Genomic DNA, 16,765 nt, shown 5'->3' on the forward strand with positions numbered 1-16,765 from the left:
ACTTTTAATTTAATTTTAACTTAATGTTGGACATTATCTGTACTTTTACCAAATGCATTTTTATGCCTTTTCAATTAATGTGATCTTTTAGTATATTAATGAATTAGATATTATATTATATTTTATTTTAGATAATATTTTAACAATTTGCTTTAGGACATAATAAAATGCTAAAATAAAAGACAGTTATTCAATAATTTTGAAAATGTTGTTTGTTATGTTTTTCTCACTATAAATATGTTTCTTGGCAGTCTTTGTAAATGAAAATGTATAGCTGCCTGTATATTATGGGCAATGCGTTCCTTGCAAGGAAATCTTCAAATTTACTTTTCTTGGCATTGGATAGTTTGAAAACCCCTGGTCTCCCTATTGATTAACATGATCCAATAGCTTATGTGATGTCAGAAAAATAAGGAAAGATATTGCAGAGGCAAAACAAGTTAGAACAAATTGCTTCAAGATAACATTTTGTTTTCATTGTAGAAGCATGCACCGAAGATTCGTTCAAAATAAAACCAGAAACACGCTTCAGGAAAGTAAACATTGTCCATTTGGGTTTCCTGTTTGCTTGAATGTGTTTTGTTTTGTCATGCAGTTCAAGCATCTTAGATCAGTGTGTGTGTGTGTCAGTCTTCAGTCTGTGTTTGTTTAGCTGTGGTACTCACAGTTACTGTGGATTCACACTCCTGCTTCCTGCTGGGTGAAGTCGAGCCGGGACTCTGGCAGAAGACACAAAACTGAGTGTCAGACATCATAGTGATGCTGCGGTGTTTATTTGTGAGATGTGAGTTGTCATCTCCACCCTGAGCTCTTCAGGAGCGAGGGAGGATGAACAAAAGGAGAAGACTGAGAGAGAAAAGAAAAGTCCCTTGGCTCTCTTGTGTTTGGGTTTCATAGATGGCATCTGCCGCACCTTCAGTAAATGCTCATTGAAGGTGATATTGTGTCACTGCAACATGTTTTTCGGAACACTTCCCCTGTCTTGCATTGGTTGGATTAACATAGTCCCGCCCCCAAACTCACACTATTGGTTGATCTGATGTTGCTGTGTCGGGATGCAATGTTTTGAGAGCAGCACACATACTAATATATTATTGTAAAGCCAGACATTTGATTAACAGCATAAGCAAATTACAGCTGATTCTGGCCAAAAATCGCCCACTTAAACAGGAAGAAACCAACCCATAGAGCACCCAACCTTAGCAATGACAGATTGGCATGGGGGAAAAAAAAATCATATAACACTGTAATTAAAATAATGAGGATTTTGCAAAGAAAATGTATCTTCTGCTCACCAAGGCTGAATTTAATTGATCAAAAATACAGTAAAATTGCAAAATATAATTACAATTTAAAATAGTTGTTTTTTATGTGAATATATGTTAAAATGTTATTTATTTATGTAATACAAAGATGAATTTTCAGCATCATTGCTGCAGTTTTCAGTGTTACATGATCGTTCAGAAATCATAAAGAAACATCTCTGATTATTATATATGTTGAAAACAGTTGTGTGCTTTTTTTTGTGATATATTTTATTTTTCAGGATGAATAGAAAGTTCAAAACAGCATTTATTTGAAATAGAAATCTTTTGTAACTTCATAAATGTCTTTAATGTCACTTGTGATTAATTTAATGCATCCCTGATGAATAAAAGCATTAATTTATTTTTTTTAAATCTGTAAAGTAGAATAATCAGATCTTGGATATTAAGTTGAATTGCTACAGACTGCCTCAAAAACTAACTGATGGTTCAAAGAATTAATACTGGATAAATCAAATCCAGGTTCTTCCTGAAAAGCAGTCATTTTATCATTCTGGTACGATAAAGTGACTCATTTCCTGGTGGATTGATAAAAAGCACCTGTGTGTCAGATTATATAAGATTTTGTCAGACTGAGAAACTGCTTTATAATCCCTCCAAAAAATAATATCAATCATACATTGACTCATCAGTAAAACAATAAGCAATAAATTTAACTAGTTCATAAAGTCTTAGCATGAGTCTCTGTTAATGCTTTGTTTTAATGCCAGTGATGCAGATGGAGAGGCATAAAAATGACTTTTGGAAACTGAAGTTGAGCTATTGAATTTAATCAGAGGAATTTGCTAAATGAATAAATGAGGACTAGTCCATATGTGAGAGATCAGCCGTACCTGTTGATCTGTGCTGGTCTTCCGCATCAGTACATGCGATGGTTCAGTCTGATGCAACGGGCTGCCGTTACCATGAAATCCATTCACTGGAGAGGAAGAAAACACTGAGATGAGTTTGATTTAGAGCCAGGAGAGATCAACATCTTTTCCTCTCGCAAGGTCATGTAACAAAGACACAAACCCGTGTGTAATTAACAGAATGCTCTTCTATTGTGTACAGAATCAATGCAAGTCTCCATTTGTGAATTGAATTCATACAGTGTTTGTCACAAAACACACTGCACCAAGGCAAGCCTCCAGACAACACTGTCTTAAAAGAATAATTCAATCATATGGTTCATTCATACACTCATACACTCATTCAGTCATATGATCAGGAACCGAATTATACTAGTTGTGTATGTTTTTGAATCACTAAAAATAATTGGTTCATAAGAGTCATGAGTTCAGGAATCAGACTACAATGCTTGTTTATGTTTTTGAATCACTAAAAAGAGTCCGTTCATAAGAGTCATTTGAATAGGTATTGGTCTACCCTGCTTGTGTATGTTTTTGAATCATTAAAAAGAATCAGTTCATAGGAGTCATTCTTTAAGCAATTTGACTGCATTCGTTTTCTCTGTTTTTGAATCACTAGAAAAAACGACTCAAAAGAGTCAGTCATTCAGGAACCAGACTGCATAGTTGTGTATGTTTTTGATTCACTTAAAAGAATTGGTTCATCAGAGTCATGAGTTCAGGAATCGGATTACAATGCTTGTGTATGGTTTTGAATCACTAAAAAGAATCGGTTCATAAGAGTCATTTGAACAGGTATCAGACTACACTGCTTGTGTGTGTTTTTGAATCATTAAAAAGAATCGGTTCATAAGAGTCATTTGAACAGGTATCGGACTACACTGCTTGTGTGTGTTTTTGAATCATTAAAAAGAATCAGTTCATAGGAGTCATTCTTTAAGCAATTTGACTACATTCGTTTTCTCTGTTTTTGAATCACTAGAAAAAACGACTCAAAAGAGTCAGTCATTCAGGAACCAGACTGCATAGTTGTGTATGTTTTTGATTCACTTAAAAGAATTGGTTCATCAGAGTCATGAGTTCAGGAATCGGATTACAATGCTTGTGTATGGTTTTGAATCACTAAAAAGAATCGGTTCATAAGAGTCATTTGAACAGGTATCGGACTACACTGCTTGTGTATGTTTTTGAATCACTAAAAAGAGTCAGTTCATAAAAGTGTCCCTTTTTTAGGAATTTCGTCTACACTTGTTGTCTACGTTTTTGAATCTTTAGGAAGAATTGGCTCATAAGAGTGTTCACTGCATGGTTGTGTATGTTTTTGATTCACTAAAAAGAATCAGTTCATAAGAGTCATTCTTTAAGGAATTTGACTACCCTGGTTGTCTACGTTTTTGAAACACTACAGGAAGAATCGGCTCATAAGAGTCAATCATTCAGAAATCAGACTGCATGGATGTGTATGTTTTAAAATCACTAAAAAGAATCAGCTCATAAGAGTCATTCGTACAGATATTGTGTATGATTGATAAAAGTCAGTCATTCAGGAATCAGACTGTTTGTGTATGTTTTTGATTTATTAAAAAGAATCTGCTCTTAAGAGTCATTCAGACCACACTGGTGGAATCAGTAGCAGTTGTGCGGCGCAACTTAATAAGTTCAACTTTCAATTTTAGTGTAAACTATTCCTCTAATAGCTCCAGTCAGCAGGCCAAGGACAAAAGTAGTCAAAGAACAAGCACCTGAAGAAGAAAGTGAATCATCCAGACACAATATCTCTAGCCTTCCAGACGTGGTACAGCACCTCCTGCACTCAGTCTAATTATAAACAGCCTGACTGTATTTGTGGAACAAAAGAGCCTGTTCTAAAGCTGATGGTCTGTGTGCGATAACAAGCTGCTCCCTTCTGCTTTATCAAGGGAGGGTCATTTCAAATGTCAGAGCAAAAAGCCCTCGCTCAAACTCATAAAGAACAATGCCAGTTATCAACAATTAGTTTAAATAAGTCTGAGAGACAATTTAAAGCAATAGTTCACCCACCAATGACAATCTGAAAATGTCTCCCCCTCAGGCCATTCAAGATGTAGATGAGATTCTTCATCAGATTTGGAGAAATGTAGCATTATTAAATCACTTGCTCACCAATGAAAGTGAATGGGTGCCGTCAGAATTAGAGAGTCCAAACTGCTGATAAAAACATCACAATAATCCACAAGTAATCCAGTCCATCAATTAATGACTTATGAAGGTGACGGCACCCATTCACTCCAGAGGATCCATTGGTGAGTGACGGAATGCTGCGTTTCACCAAATCTGATTATGAAACAAGCTCACTTATATTTTTGACTGCCTGAGGTTGAGCACATTTTCAAAAAATGTTTATTTGAACTATTGATTTAACCTTTAATTGTGTGATTTTATTAAAGTCATCAATCATAGGTAGCAAACACATTAAAACGCTTCTCATTTTCCATGAACCAGGCTCCATCTGAAACCACACAAAGTCTCAGTTGGTCACTTGTTCAGGAAGCATACATCAGGATCCTTCAGAGTGATGAGACAGGCTTTCCGCTGAGATGTGCTCATCCTGAACATGTCTACTGTTTCCTCCCTCAGTCCGTGTGCAATGACACTCATTTCTTTTCAGCTGGCTCATAATGTCATTTGCTTTATGGTGTGCCGTCCACATGCTGGATCTCTGGTGGACGCGATTATCCTGTCCATCTATCAATAAGATGTGCTGCTAGACATTGTAAAATGCTGATAGCCGGTGCAAATCAAATCAAGAGTACTAAACGGAGCTCAGGACGGAGGTGGGACAGTAGATTCTCCATTAGCTGATTTGTGGATGGATGGAGGAGGAAAAGCTTTTGGACAAGCATTGAACTACAGCGGGCTCCAAAAGTCTGAGAGCACAGTGACAATCTGAGATAAACTTAGACCTGGATTATGAAAAATGTTTTAAGGTGAAAAAGGTCAAAGTGATGCCGAAGGATTAAAACAAAAAACAAACTACAAGTACTAAGAAATTTTGACTTGTCATTTTCCATTTTAATTCAACTTCTCATTCAATTCATGCTGTCAATATCTTTTAAAAAAGTAGTCTTATTAAATAAAATTTTAATTTAAATTTTATTGAAATTTATAGACTGAAATAGTGGGTTAAATGGGACGATTTTAGTCCTTTTCCCTATGGCCTTTACTTTTTATGGCATTTTCTGAATGTGTTTATTTATTAATTTGTTTTATTTTATTTAGTTAGTTATGTCAAACCTAAATGTGAGAGGCTACAGCAGGACTATAGTGGGCTTGTATGATGGTTGCAGATTACATTTTGGACTAGTCAGTGATCATCGATAGCTGTAAAGATACTACACTGAAGATCTTTCTTTCTTCTAGATCTTTCCTGCGAATTTCCACAGTGAAGCGGTTGACCTAGAAAGGCTGTTCCTAGATAGCCAAACCTAACTAGAGTTTGATTGGCTGAGTCTGATATGCTGAGGTGAATCATTAACTTCAACTGTTCAACAGATGAATCATCAATATGTGTGTATCTCACAGTGCTTTCTGTTAAAGCTTTAATAACATTTATTAACGCTTTGATACTAATCAAGTACCCGTTAATAGTCAGTCACTGGTTCTCTCTTTGTTTCCTAACATTTTCAGGCCGGACGGTTTTAGAGAAATGTAGCATTCGGTACTTGCTTACCAATGGATCATCTGCAGTGAATGGGTGCCGTCAGAATGAGAGTCCAAACAGGTGATAAAAACATCACAATAATCCACAAGTAATCCAAACGACTCCAGTCCATTCATTAATGTCTTTGGAAGCCGAAAGCTGTGTGTTTGTAAAAAAAACAAATCCAACGTTGAGAGACCATAATCCAGAATAGCATTTCCTCCAGTAAAAAAAAGTCCATCTCCTGTTTTCCTTTTACATCAAAATCCACCCACATATTCGTTTAGAGCTGGTTTAGACTTTTTTGGTTTGTAAACAGTGCTTGACTGCAGATCAGACCACTTTTTCACTGGAGGAAGCACTATTATTATGGATTCCGGATTATATTTTTAGTTAAAAACGTCTTGATGGATATGTTTCCTACAAACACGCAGCTTTTGGCTTCTCAAGAGGTATGGATACTTGGGTACTTGTGGATTATTATGATGATTTTATTAGCTGGTTGGATTCTCATTCTGACGGCACCCATTCACTACAGAGGATCCATTGGTGAGCAAGTGACGTAATGCTACAGTTCTCCAAACCTGATGAAGAAACAAACTCATCTACATCTTGGACCACCTGAGGGTGAGCTCATTTTTAACAAAAGTTCATTTTTAGGTAAACTATTCCTTTAATATTACCTGAGCGATCAAAACTATAAATGTACATGCTGTTGTTGTTGTTGTTGATATCCGATGTTAGAGATTCCCACAGAATGTCCGTGAGTATCCAGCATTCCAAACACAGATAAAACTGAAACACAGGAAATCTGTAATCTGAGGCTGCTGTGGTTTCACTGCCGTCCAGATAAAACGCCTCTGGCCAAAAGCTCTGACAGTCAATGCTCTCCATTCAGTTCGGACGCATCATGCACGTCTTTTCATTTCCACTCTTTATGATGGCTATCTGAAAACAGCAGTCTTAAAGGAGAAGTTCACTTCCAGGAGAAAAAAGGTACAGATAATTTACTTACCCCCTTGTCATCCAAAATGTTCATGTCTTTCTTTCTTCAGTCATAAAGAAATTATGTTTTTGGAGGAAAACATTTCAGGAATGTTCTCCATGTAATGGACTTCTATGATGCCCAGCAAATTTGAACTTACAAAATGCAGTTTAAATGCAGCTTCGAAAGGGCTCTAAATGATCCCAGCTGGGGATTGAAGGGTCTTATCTAGCAAAATGATTGTTACTTTAAAAAACAAAATTACAATTTATATACTTACCTCAAATGCTTGTCTAGTTCTATGTGAACTCTGTGTGCTCCAGTTCATGACATATGTTAAAAAACTCCTATCTCATTTTCTCCTCCAACTTCAAAATCGTCCTACATCGCATTTTGAAATTGGAGGACAAAACGAAATGGAGGTTTTTTGACATACCCTAACTGTATTGACCTGGAATTCACCCGGAGTTTACTCAGAGTTAGACAAGGCGAGTATTTAAGGTTGAAAAATATATAAATTGTAATTTAAAAAAAAAATTGTTTCGCTAGATAAGAACCATCTTCCTTGGCTGGGATCGTTTAAAGCCCTTTGAAGCTGCATTTAAACTGAATTTTGGAAGTACAAACTCGCAGGCACCATTGAAGTCCACTATATGGAGAAAAATCCTGAAAAGTTTGCCTCGAAAAACATTGTTTCTTTATGACTTAAGAAAGAAAGACCTGAACATTTTGGATGACACGGGGTGAGTAAATTATCTGTACATTTTTGTTCTGGAATTGAACTTCTCCTTCTCCTATTTTGTGTTATCTTTTTTCCACCATCATAGAGTGTGGCCATTGTTTGCAACCTATTTGAATTTAAACATTAAATGTAAACCTTTATACATGTTGATTTTCATATCTAAAGGTGCGTTTCCTACCTGTCGGGATGGAGTTCTTGTGTTTCACTGGTGTTTTCGGGGTGCCAGGCATGCTGGATGGCCGCTCCCATGTTGTCTCTGAAAAACAAGAGCGAAATCAAACCATTTCCTGTTAATTACATCATCTGTTTTCTTCTGTTGGGAGGTAATGCTCAATAAACTTAATGCACAATGCTTTCACAGTGGCCGTATCAGATAGTCACAGACAGACACAAATCAATCCTCCCAAAAAAAACAAAAATGTTTCAGTAACTTCCTTGTGTCCTTTTTGGTATTTTTGGTAATACAGTGAATCAAATCATACGTCATTTGCTGTAAACCCTATACATAACTAGCCTGAACTTAAAGATCTGATCTGCAGTTCCAAGTTTATATCTCACAATTCAGACTTATTTTACATTTCTGCATTTATATCTTCCAATTCTGGTTCCTTTTATTTTTTCTACAATTCTGCATTTATGTGTTCTGTTTTATTTGTTTCCACCATGAAATAAAAAAAGGTAATTGTGACTTTTTATTTAACAATTCTGACTAGAGTTTATGTCTCGCAATTCAGACTTTTTATCGCACTTCTTAGTTCATATCTTGTAATTCTTAGTTAATATTTCACAATTTTGAGTTCATATCTCGCAATTCTGACTTTTTTGCAATTCTAAGTTTACATCTTGCAATTCGGTTTTCTGTTGTTTCCACCGCCATCAAAAAAAAAAAGGTAATTGTGACTTTTTATCTAACAATTGCGACTTAATTTTTTTTACACAGTTGCGAGTTTATATCTCACACTTCAGACTTTAGATACTTATTTTTTTCGCAGTTGAACTTTAAGTAGTAATAATAAGTATTATAATATTTCTCTGATATACCATTGAAGACTTCAGTTCAACTTAAATGGTATGAATTGAGAACAATGCAGAAGCATTTATGGTGAAAATGAAGAAGAAAGTGCTACAGATAATCTACATTAGACATGCATATACAGTTTCAAGAATAAAGTGCAATGCATGCATCTGATTCGATTTATTGTCTTCACTGATACAGAACTGCATTTTAATCCTGCTTCAATAATCATAACATATGTCCTCTGTGCATATGCAATCGTGAAGTAAGTTCGGAAACAGCCTGACGAACATCTGATTGAGCTACGACTATGACACGGAGAAGCCAGTTACTAAGCAACAAGCATCTGAGAAGCTGATTAGTCTAATTATTTACTTCAAACGAGCCGTGAGCGCTTGAACAGACAGGACTGGGCTCGACATCTACTGTATTGTTGTAGTTTGTGCTCAGCAGCGGCCGATCTTCTGGCCAGAATGGGACTGTGTCACGCTCCTCCAATCTGTGACGAGTGTTGTGTTTGGCTCTATGGGTGATGAATAATGGCCTAGTTTTTGTGTTCTCTAGTTCATCTTTAATTTACCACCATCTGTACCGGCTCTGTTGTTCCTCCAGCTACTGCACGAGTCATGAGTGTTGAATCAAACAATTAGGAAACAGATTTCATCTTAGGACATGGCAGCACATACAAACTCACAGTTTGACTACTGCCATTGAATTCAGTCTAAGTACTCTGATCTGCACTGTTTTACCTGAAACTGAGGTTTAACTTTGGAAAATTAAAAAATGCATTGGAAAATTTGTTGGAAATTGGCTGTGATTTTTAAAGGTCCACTGAAGTGCTTTGAAGCACGCAGCATTACCAGACTTTGTTCGCCCCATTAGAAAGCATATTTACACTGTCTGAATCGTTCCCTATCTCCTATATAGTGCACTACATTGATTCACTGTACAGAAGACACTAATTCTGTGATCAAGTGACCGATTTCAGCCACAGCTTCAGCTTGTATTTATTTATAGTGTAGCGGTCGACTTTTCAGATTCTAGAGAGCATTTGATTGGACAGAAAGTTTGATGAGATGCTTAAATGCAGGGTGATGTCATCAAAATCATCAATCCATATTTGGCGAAAGTTAGATACTATTAGATTTGAATGCTTATATTTTTCACATGCGAATTTTGTCATTGTTTTGGAGCACAATAGCTTTACTATAACTTTAAGGCTAACATATTCATGCTAAAAGCCAAAAACATTTTATTGTGATTTCATGGGGACTTTATTGGTATAAATTTCTTTTGATGTTTAAATATAACAGATTAATACAATCCATTATTGAATTGATTTCCCTGAAAAGTGTAAAAAAGTGTGGTGATTTTAAAGAGCTTGAGCATCTTAATCTGCCTGGCAACAGCAAGACATGGTCATCCAATGGTGTGACTTTGGGGCGGGGCTATCGGTTGTCTTGACCAATGATGACAGTGTTCAGAAAAACAGTTTGATAACAATTATTACTTTTTTTGCTAAATTCAGTGACACTCATGTGTGGAAGTCTTTTCTGACACTAAATAAAAATAAAGTAATTCTGACTTTTTAACTAACAATTTTGCCTTTCTCTCGCAATTCTGATTTAATATCTCAGAATTCTGACTTTTCCTCTCAGTATTATAAGTTTATATCTTGTAATTCAGACTTTTTTTTCACAATTCTGTATTTATATCTTTCAATTCTGAGTTTATTTCTTGCAATTATGGCTTTTTTTCACAACTCTGCCTTTCTGTCTCACAATTCTGAGTTTACATCCCTCAATTTTTTTGTTTACATCTTGCAATTCTGTTTTCTTTTGTTGCCACCATCGAATAAAAAGGGTAATTCTGACTTCTTATCTAACAATTCTGACTAAATTTTTCCTTAATTTGCGAGTTTATATCTCCCATTCAGACTTTTTATTGCACTTCTGCATTTCTTAGTTCATAGTTCATATCTTGGAATTCTAAGTGGACTTTTTAGCAATTCTAAGTTTACATCTTGCAATTCTGTTTTCTTTTGTTTCCACCATCGAATAAAAAAGGTAATTGTGACTTTTTATCTAACAATTCTGACTTAATTACTTCCCCAGTTGCGAGTTTATATCTCACATTTCAGACTTTATATCACAATTTTGCATCTCAATTTTTGTAATATTTTGGAATTCTTCGTTTATATTTCACAATTCTGAGTTTATATTTTGCAATTCTGTTTTCTTTTGTTTCCACCATTGAATAAAAAAAGGTAATTGTGACTTTTTATCTAACAATTCTGACTTAATTTTTCCTTAATTTGCAAGTTTATATCTCGCCATCCAGACTTTTTATTGCACTTCTGGATTTCTTAGTTCATATCTTGGAATTCTGACTTTTTTGCAATTATAAGTTTACATCTTGCCATTCAGTTTTCTTTTGTTTCCACCATTGAATAAAAAAAGATAATTGTGTTTTCAATTCCAACTACATCTCGCAATTCGGTTTTCTTTTGTTTCTACCATTGAATAAAAAAAGGTAATTGTGGACCTTTATCTAACAATTCCAACCTTTTTTTTTTCAATTTTTTTTTATCTTTTTATCACAATTCTGCATTTCTTAGTTTATATCTTGTAATTCTTAGTTTATATTTCACAATTTTGACTTTATATCTCGCAATTCAAAACTGTGAAATGTCAATGCTGAATTGTGAGGGAATTGTGAGATATAAAGTTTTTATGTTTTCTCCCATGGTGAAAATGCAACAAATACAACAAAAATGTATCAGTTTTTTAAATTTACTTTATTTCTACATCCTTCTCATATGGCTCAGAGGGTTTCCGGAACTCTCTACTGCAGGTTAGTGAGGTTGATCTGAAACAAGTGGTTTAGTTACTCATTTATTCATATTCATGTGTGTTCCCCAGAAGAAAACACATTCACCAAACCACAGCCGAGAAGAGGAAGGAAACCACACATGCGCGCGCGCGCACACACACACACACACACGTTACCATGGCGATCACACAACACAACAACCCTCTGTTTCATCCACGTGAACTTCAACACAAACTACAAATCAAGCTAAAACCAGGGAGATTAAAAGACTCTTGGGCCGTTAGTGCGAGACAGACTGTGTGTAAATGAGTAACAAACCCAGAGAAGTTATTAATGTCCTAATAATCATTAATCAGGCAGGACTGGATCTGGACGGCGTGACAAAACGCTCGGTGGATTCCAGTTTTTCTTACTAACAGACTTTGTAGGATTATTGAAATTGGCTGGTTAGAAGATTGATTTGTTTTCTTGCTTTCACAACTCACGCCTTCTCTCAGTTTCACAACTTAGTTGCCTTTACTGCCCACTTTATAGGTGGAGTTTTTGAGTGTCACTGGCAACCATGGAAATGCAAGTGATGTAATGGAAACCATAAGTTAGAAATTCATTATGCGGAAGATGAATGTGTTCATTATTAAATGTCAAGTACCTAAATGGGAATCTTCAAGCCTATATATTAGTATAGAAGTAACTTTTCTCCCACTCAGTTTGATAATAAAATAAACACACACACACACAACTGGAGCAGGATTTACTTTAAAGGAATTTTCATAGAAACTGCTAATAAATAACATAAAATTGTGAAGAAATGCATTACATTTTTTTTTACATTTAAACAAAAAAGTAATTTCTTGTAACTTCAGAATATTGTTTTTTGTAACAATACATAAAAAGCTAAATAAATGCATTTTATTATTTAAAAATAATTTCAAATTGTAAAAAATATGTTTATGTTTTATTTTAAAAAACATCTCAATGACATTGATTTCCCCCCTACATTATTATTTAAAAAATATTAAATTCCAATTAAAACATATTGTACACTTCTGTGATAAGTAATTGCAATATACGTTTTTTTATATATATATTTGGGAAGCATAAAGTCATGATAAAATCATGATATTTATAAATTATTAATTCATGATATTTGTTAAAAAATACTGTGAAAAATACTTTAAAATCCTTTTAGGGGTAATAATTAAGATTTAAACTGTAAAACAGTGTAAAAATGTGCTGAGACCTCTCACAATTCTGACTTTTTTGTAATTCTAAGTTTACAGTTTACATACTGTACACTGACTTCTATAATAAGCATTTTTAATATAATTTATTTTGATATACAGTACAGACCAAACGTTTGGACACATTTGAATGAGAAGGTGTGTTCAAACTTTTGGTCTGTATTGTATATTTTTTCTGTTTATTAAAGTTTTTACTCTACTTTTGTGCAGTTTTCAGTGGGTTAGTGATATTTTTTAAATATATATAAATTAATAAATAAATATTTTTTAAATGGGTTTTTATACAAAAACTGCTTTTTTATGTAAAATTCACTTTATAAAAGACCCACATTTCTAACTTTAATTCATGGGATAGCATGGATAATTTCACATGGTTTAGTGTAAGATTTTGCCCATCTTTTGGAAAATCCAGTTTTAAAAGTAAAAAAAAAAACTTTTACCAGTAGGTGGCTGCAGAGCTCCACTATTTGCTATTTGACCACCTGAAAGATATTTTTTCACAAGTTTTTTCAGTTGAATTCATATCTACAGTACAGACCAAACGTTTGGACACTCCTTCTGACAAGTCCTGACATAATCATGATTTTTGTAAATTAATAATTCATGATATTTGTAAAGGAAAAAAAAATACTGTGAAAAATAATTTTACATTTACATTTTTTTAATAATTTAAAAAGTTGGTTTTATGGCTCACAGTTTTGAGTTTATTTCCCTTAATTGTTTTTAAAAAGAATAAGATAATTCAGTTTTTTTTTATATTACAATTCATACTTAATTTTTTCGCAATTGCAAGTTTGTCTCACAAATCTTAGTTTACATCTTGCAATTCATATTTTTTAATCACAATTCTACATTTATATCTCACAAAGTGTTTTGAAATTCCAAGGTTACATCTAGCAGTGTTTTTTTTGTTTTGTTTCCACTATCGAATAAAATTAAAACTTTACTTTAAAAAATATATAATTTATGTTTAAGAAATATGTCAATGACATTGATGTTTTTCCCCTACATTATTATTTATTCAAAAATATATCCAATTAAAACATACTGTATACTTCTATAGCAAGCATTTTTTTAAACTTTTTCATTTCTAAAAAATGTTAAAACCTTTTTTGGCAATAATTAAGACATACAAAGTAAAAACAGTGTAAAACAGTGTTAGAACGTGCTGAGACTTCTTGAAAACAGTGTATAAATGTGCTGAGACAAATGTAAGCTGTTAAATTCAAGCAGCAGAAGTGCTTGTTTTAGCAACACATTTGTATGAATGCTGGTGTGAATTTTGCAGATCGTGGGCATGAAAACTTCATAGTCGCATTTAAAATGTGAGAAAATTGCCCAGAGATCTAATAGCAGGTAACGGAGGTGTGATTTTTGAACGCGTTTCTTCACAGAATGCAGTGTGGCTGTAAACATGGCATTGTTTGCTGACTGATGGCTCTGATCGGGACAATGCTGATTGTTTGGACACAATGAGAAGTGGAGATATCAGTACCGATCCTCTGATCCGATCAGACCGGCCTGTACCAGACTTGCTCGACTGTCTGCAGACATTCACAGCTATTGTTAAGTGTGTCTCAGAGTCTTGCACATGACAACAAACATCATCTGCAAGCAAAGAGAAAATGCTGCACGACTGTAGGTCACCTTTGATTTGGCCATTGGCCATGGCAAAACGAGTGGGAAAAAAATGCAAAAAATATATATACAGGTGCATCTCAATAAATTAGAATGTTGTGGAAAAGTTCATTTATTTCAGCAACTCAGGTCAAATTGTACAACTTGTGTATTAAATAAATTTAATGCAGACAGACTGAAGTAGTTTAAGTCTTTGGTTTTAATTGTAATGGTTTGGCTCCCATTTAACAAAAACCCACCAATTCACTATCTCAACGAATTAGAATACTTCATAAGACCAATAAAAAAACATTTTTAGTGAATTGTTGGCCTTCTGGAAAGTATGTTCATTTACTGTATATGTACTCAATACTTGGTAGGGGCTCCTTTTGCTTTAATTACTGCCTCAATTCTGCGTGGCATGGAGGTGATCTGTCTGTGACACTGCTGAGGTGGTATGGAAGCCCAGGTTTCTTTGACATTGGCCTTCAACTCATCTGCATTTTTTGGTCTCTTGTTTCTCATTTGCCTCTTGACAATATCCCATAGATTCTCTATGGGGTTTAGGTTTGGTGAGTTTGCTGGCCAGTCAAGCACACCAACACCATGGTCATTTCTGGCAGTGTGGGGAGGTGCCAAATCCTGCTGGAAAATAAAACCAGCGTCTTTAAAAAGCTGGTCAGCAGAAAGAAGCATGAAGTGCTCTAAAATTTCTTGGTAAACGGGTGCAGTGACTTTGGTTTTCAAAAACACAGTGGATCAACACCAGCAGAAGACATAGCACCCCAAATTATCACAGACTGCGGAAACTTAACACTGGACTTCAAGCAACTTGGGCTATGAGTTTCTCCACCCTTCCTCCGGACTCTAGGACCTGAAAAGAGGACTTTGGACCACTGGGCAACAGTCCATTTCTTCTTTTCCTTAGCCCAGGTAAGACGCCTCTGACATTGTCTGTGGTTCAGGAGTGTCTTAACAAGAGGAATACGACAACTGTAGCCAAATTCCTTGTCACGTCTGTGTGTGGTGGCTCTTGATGCCTTGACTCCAGTCTCAGTCCATTCCTTGTGAAGTTCACCCAAATTCTTTAATGGATTATGCTTGAGAAGCCTCTCAAGGCTGTGGTTCTCTCAGTTGGTTGGGCATCTTTTTCTTCCACACTTTTTACTTCCACTCAACTTTCTGTTAACATGCTTGGATGCAGCACTCTGTGAACAGCCAGCTTCTTTGGCAATGAATGTTTGTGGCTTACCCTCTTTATGAAGGGTGGCAATGATTGTCTTCTGGACAACTGTCAGATCAGCAGTCTTCCCCATGATTGTGTAGCCTAGTGAACCAAACTGAGAGACCATTTTGAAGGCTCAGGAAACATTTGCAGGTGTTCTGAGTTGATTAGCTGATTGGCATGTCACCATATTCTAATTTGTTGAGATAGTGAATTGTTGGGTTTTTGTTAAATGTGAGCCAAATCCTCACAAAAGAACCAAAGACTTCAGTCTGTGTGCACTGAATTTATTTAAAACACGAGTTTCACAATTTGAGTTGAATTACTGAAATAAATGAACTTTTCCATGACATTCTAATTTATTGAGATGCACCTGTATATATTTTTGTTTTATTTTTGCATTGAAATGTAAAATAAAAAAATGATTATTTAAAAACATATAAGCTCAAATAAAAAAAAATATGTTAATAAATGTATATAACATAGTTTTATATAATACAACATTTACTACCCCAGTCCTCAATCAGGTTGTATTTTTGCCCTCTGTGTTAAAAAGTTTGTGCAGGTCTGATTTAGCAGTGTTGTCGTCTTGTTTATGTTGTGGTTGGTGGTTCTTACCGTTGCTGACGGTGTTGACGTAGTATCTGCGTCCCTGCGGTGACATGTAGCACTTCCAGTCTTTGGGCAGTGGTTCGTCCAGAGGAGACATCGAGGACAGTTTCTGCAACACAAAGGGAATAAATGATGTCAGTACTTTAGAAGAGGCTTCACTGGGAAAAACATGTTCGGTGCTAAAATACACAGTCGGCCTGCTTCCACTGACACACTTTCATAAGCACTGATAAGTGACCCCAAAAAGACTTCGGACAGCTACACTTAAAAATCAAGGTTTTTTATTGGAATCTGTGAAGAACCTTTACCATCCATGGAACCACTAAGGGTTCTTTATAGTGAAGAAAAGACTCTTTAAATATGAAAATGTTACACAGAAATGGTTCTTTATGTCATGGCAATGACATTATTTCTAAAAAATGCATTGTTTTTAAGTAAGGGAATTGAACTTTGCAAATTCTTTAAGACCCTCAAAATACACTTTTTATTTATTAATGTATTTATTTATTTTAATTGAAGATTTTTACAACTAATTTTTTAAGAGATATAACCATTAATGAAATTAACATGTTACGCATTTTTTGTCCAGGTCATTTTGACTCAGGTATGTATGGAGTATCATTAGTATCAAAAATACTTTT

The 16,765-nt window shown here is 34.9% G+C and overlaps 1 protein-coding gene across 1 annotated transcript in view; it reads right to left on the bottom strand.

Moving 5' to 3' along the window:
• The window catches only part of gas7b (growth arrest-specific 7b), a 68,306-nt gene that overhangs the window by 32,041 nt on the left and 19,500 nt on the right, over positions 1–16,765 (bottom strand). Inside the window, exons 2-5 of the mRNA XM_073828253.1 lie at positions 16,131–16,233; positions 7,761–7,838; positions 2,159–2,244; positions 666–719 (exon numbers count right to left, since the gene is read on the bottom strand). Of these exons, the coding sequence (XP_073684354.1) occupies positions 666–719; positions 2,159–2,244; positions 7,761–7,838; positions 16,131–16,233 (321 nt within the window). The remainder of the gene's footprint in view (positions 1–665; positions 720–2,158; positions 2,245–7,760; positions 7,839–16,130; positions 16,234–16,765) is intronic.

This window comes from Garra rufa, chromosome 22 (assembly GCF_049309525.1).
Source record: "Garra rufa chromosome 22, GarRuf1.0, whole genome shotgun sequence".
NCBI classification, from domain to species: Eukaryota; Metazoa; Chordata; class Actinopteri; order Cypriniformes; family Cyprinidae; genus Garra; species Garra rufa.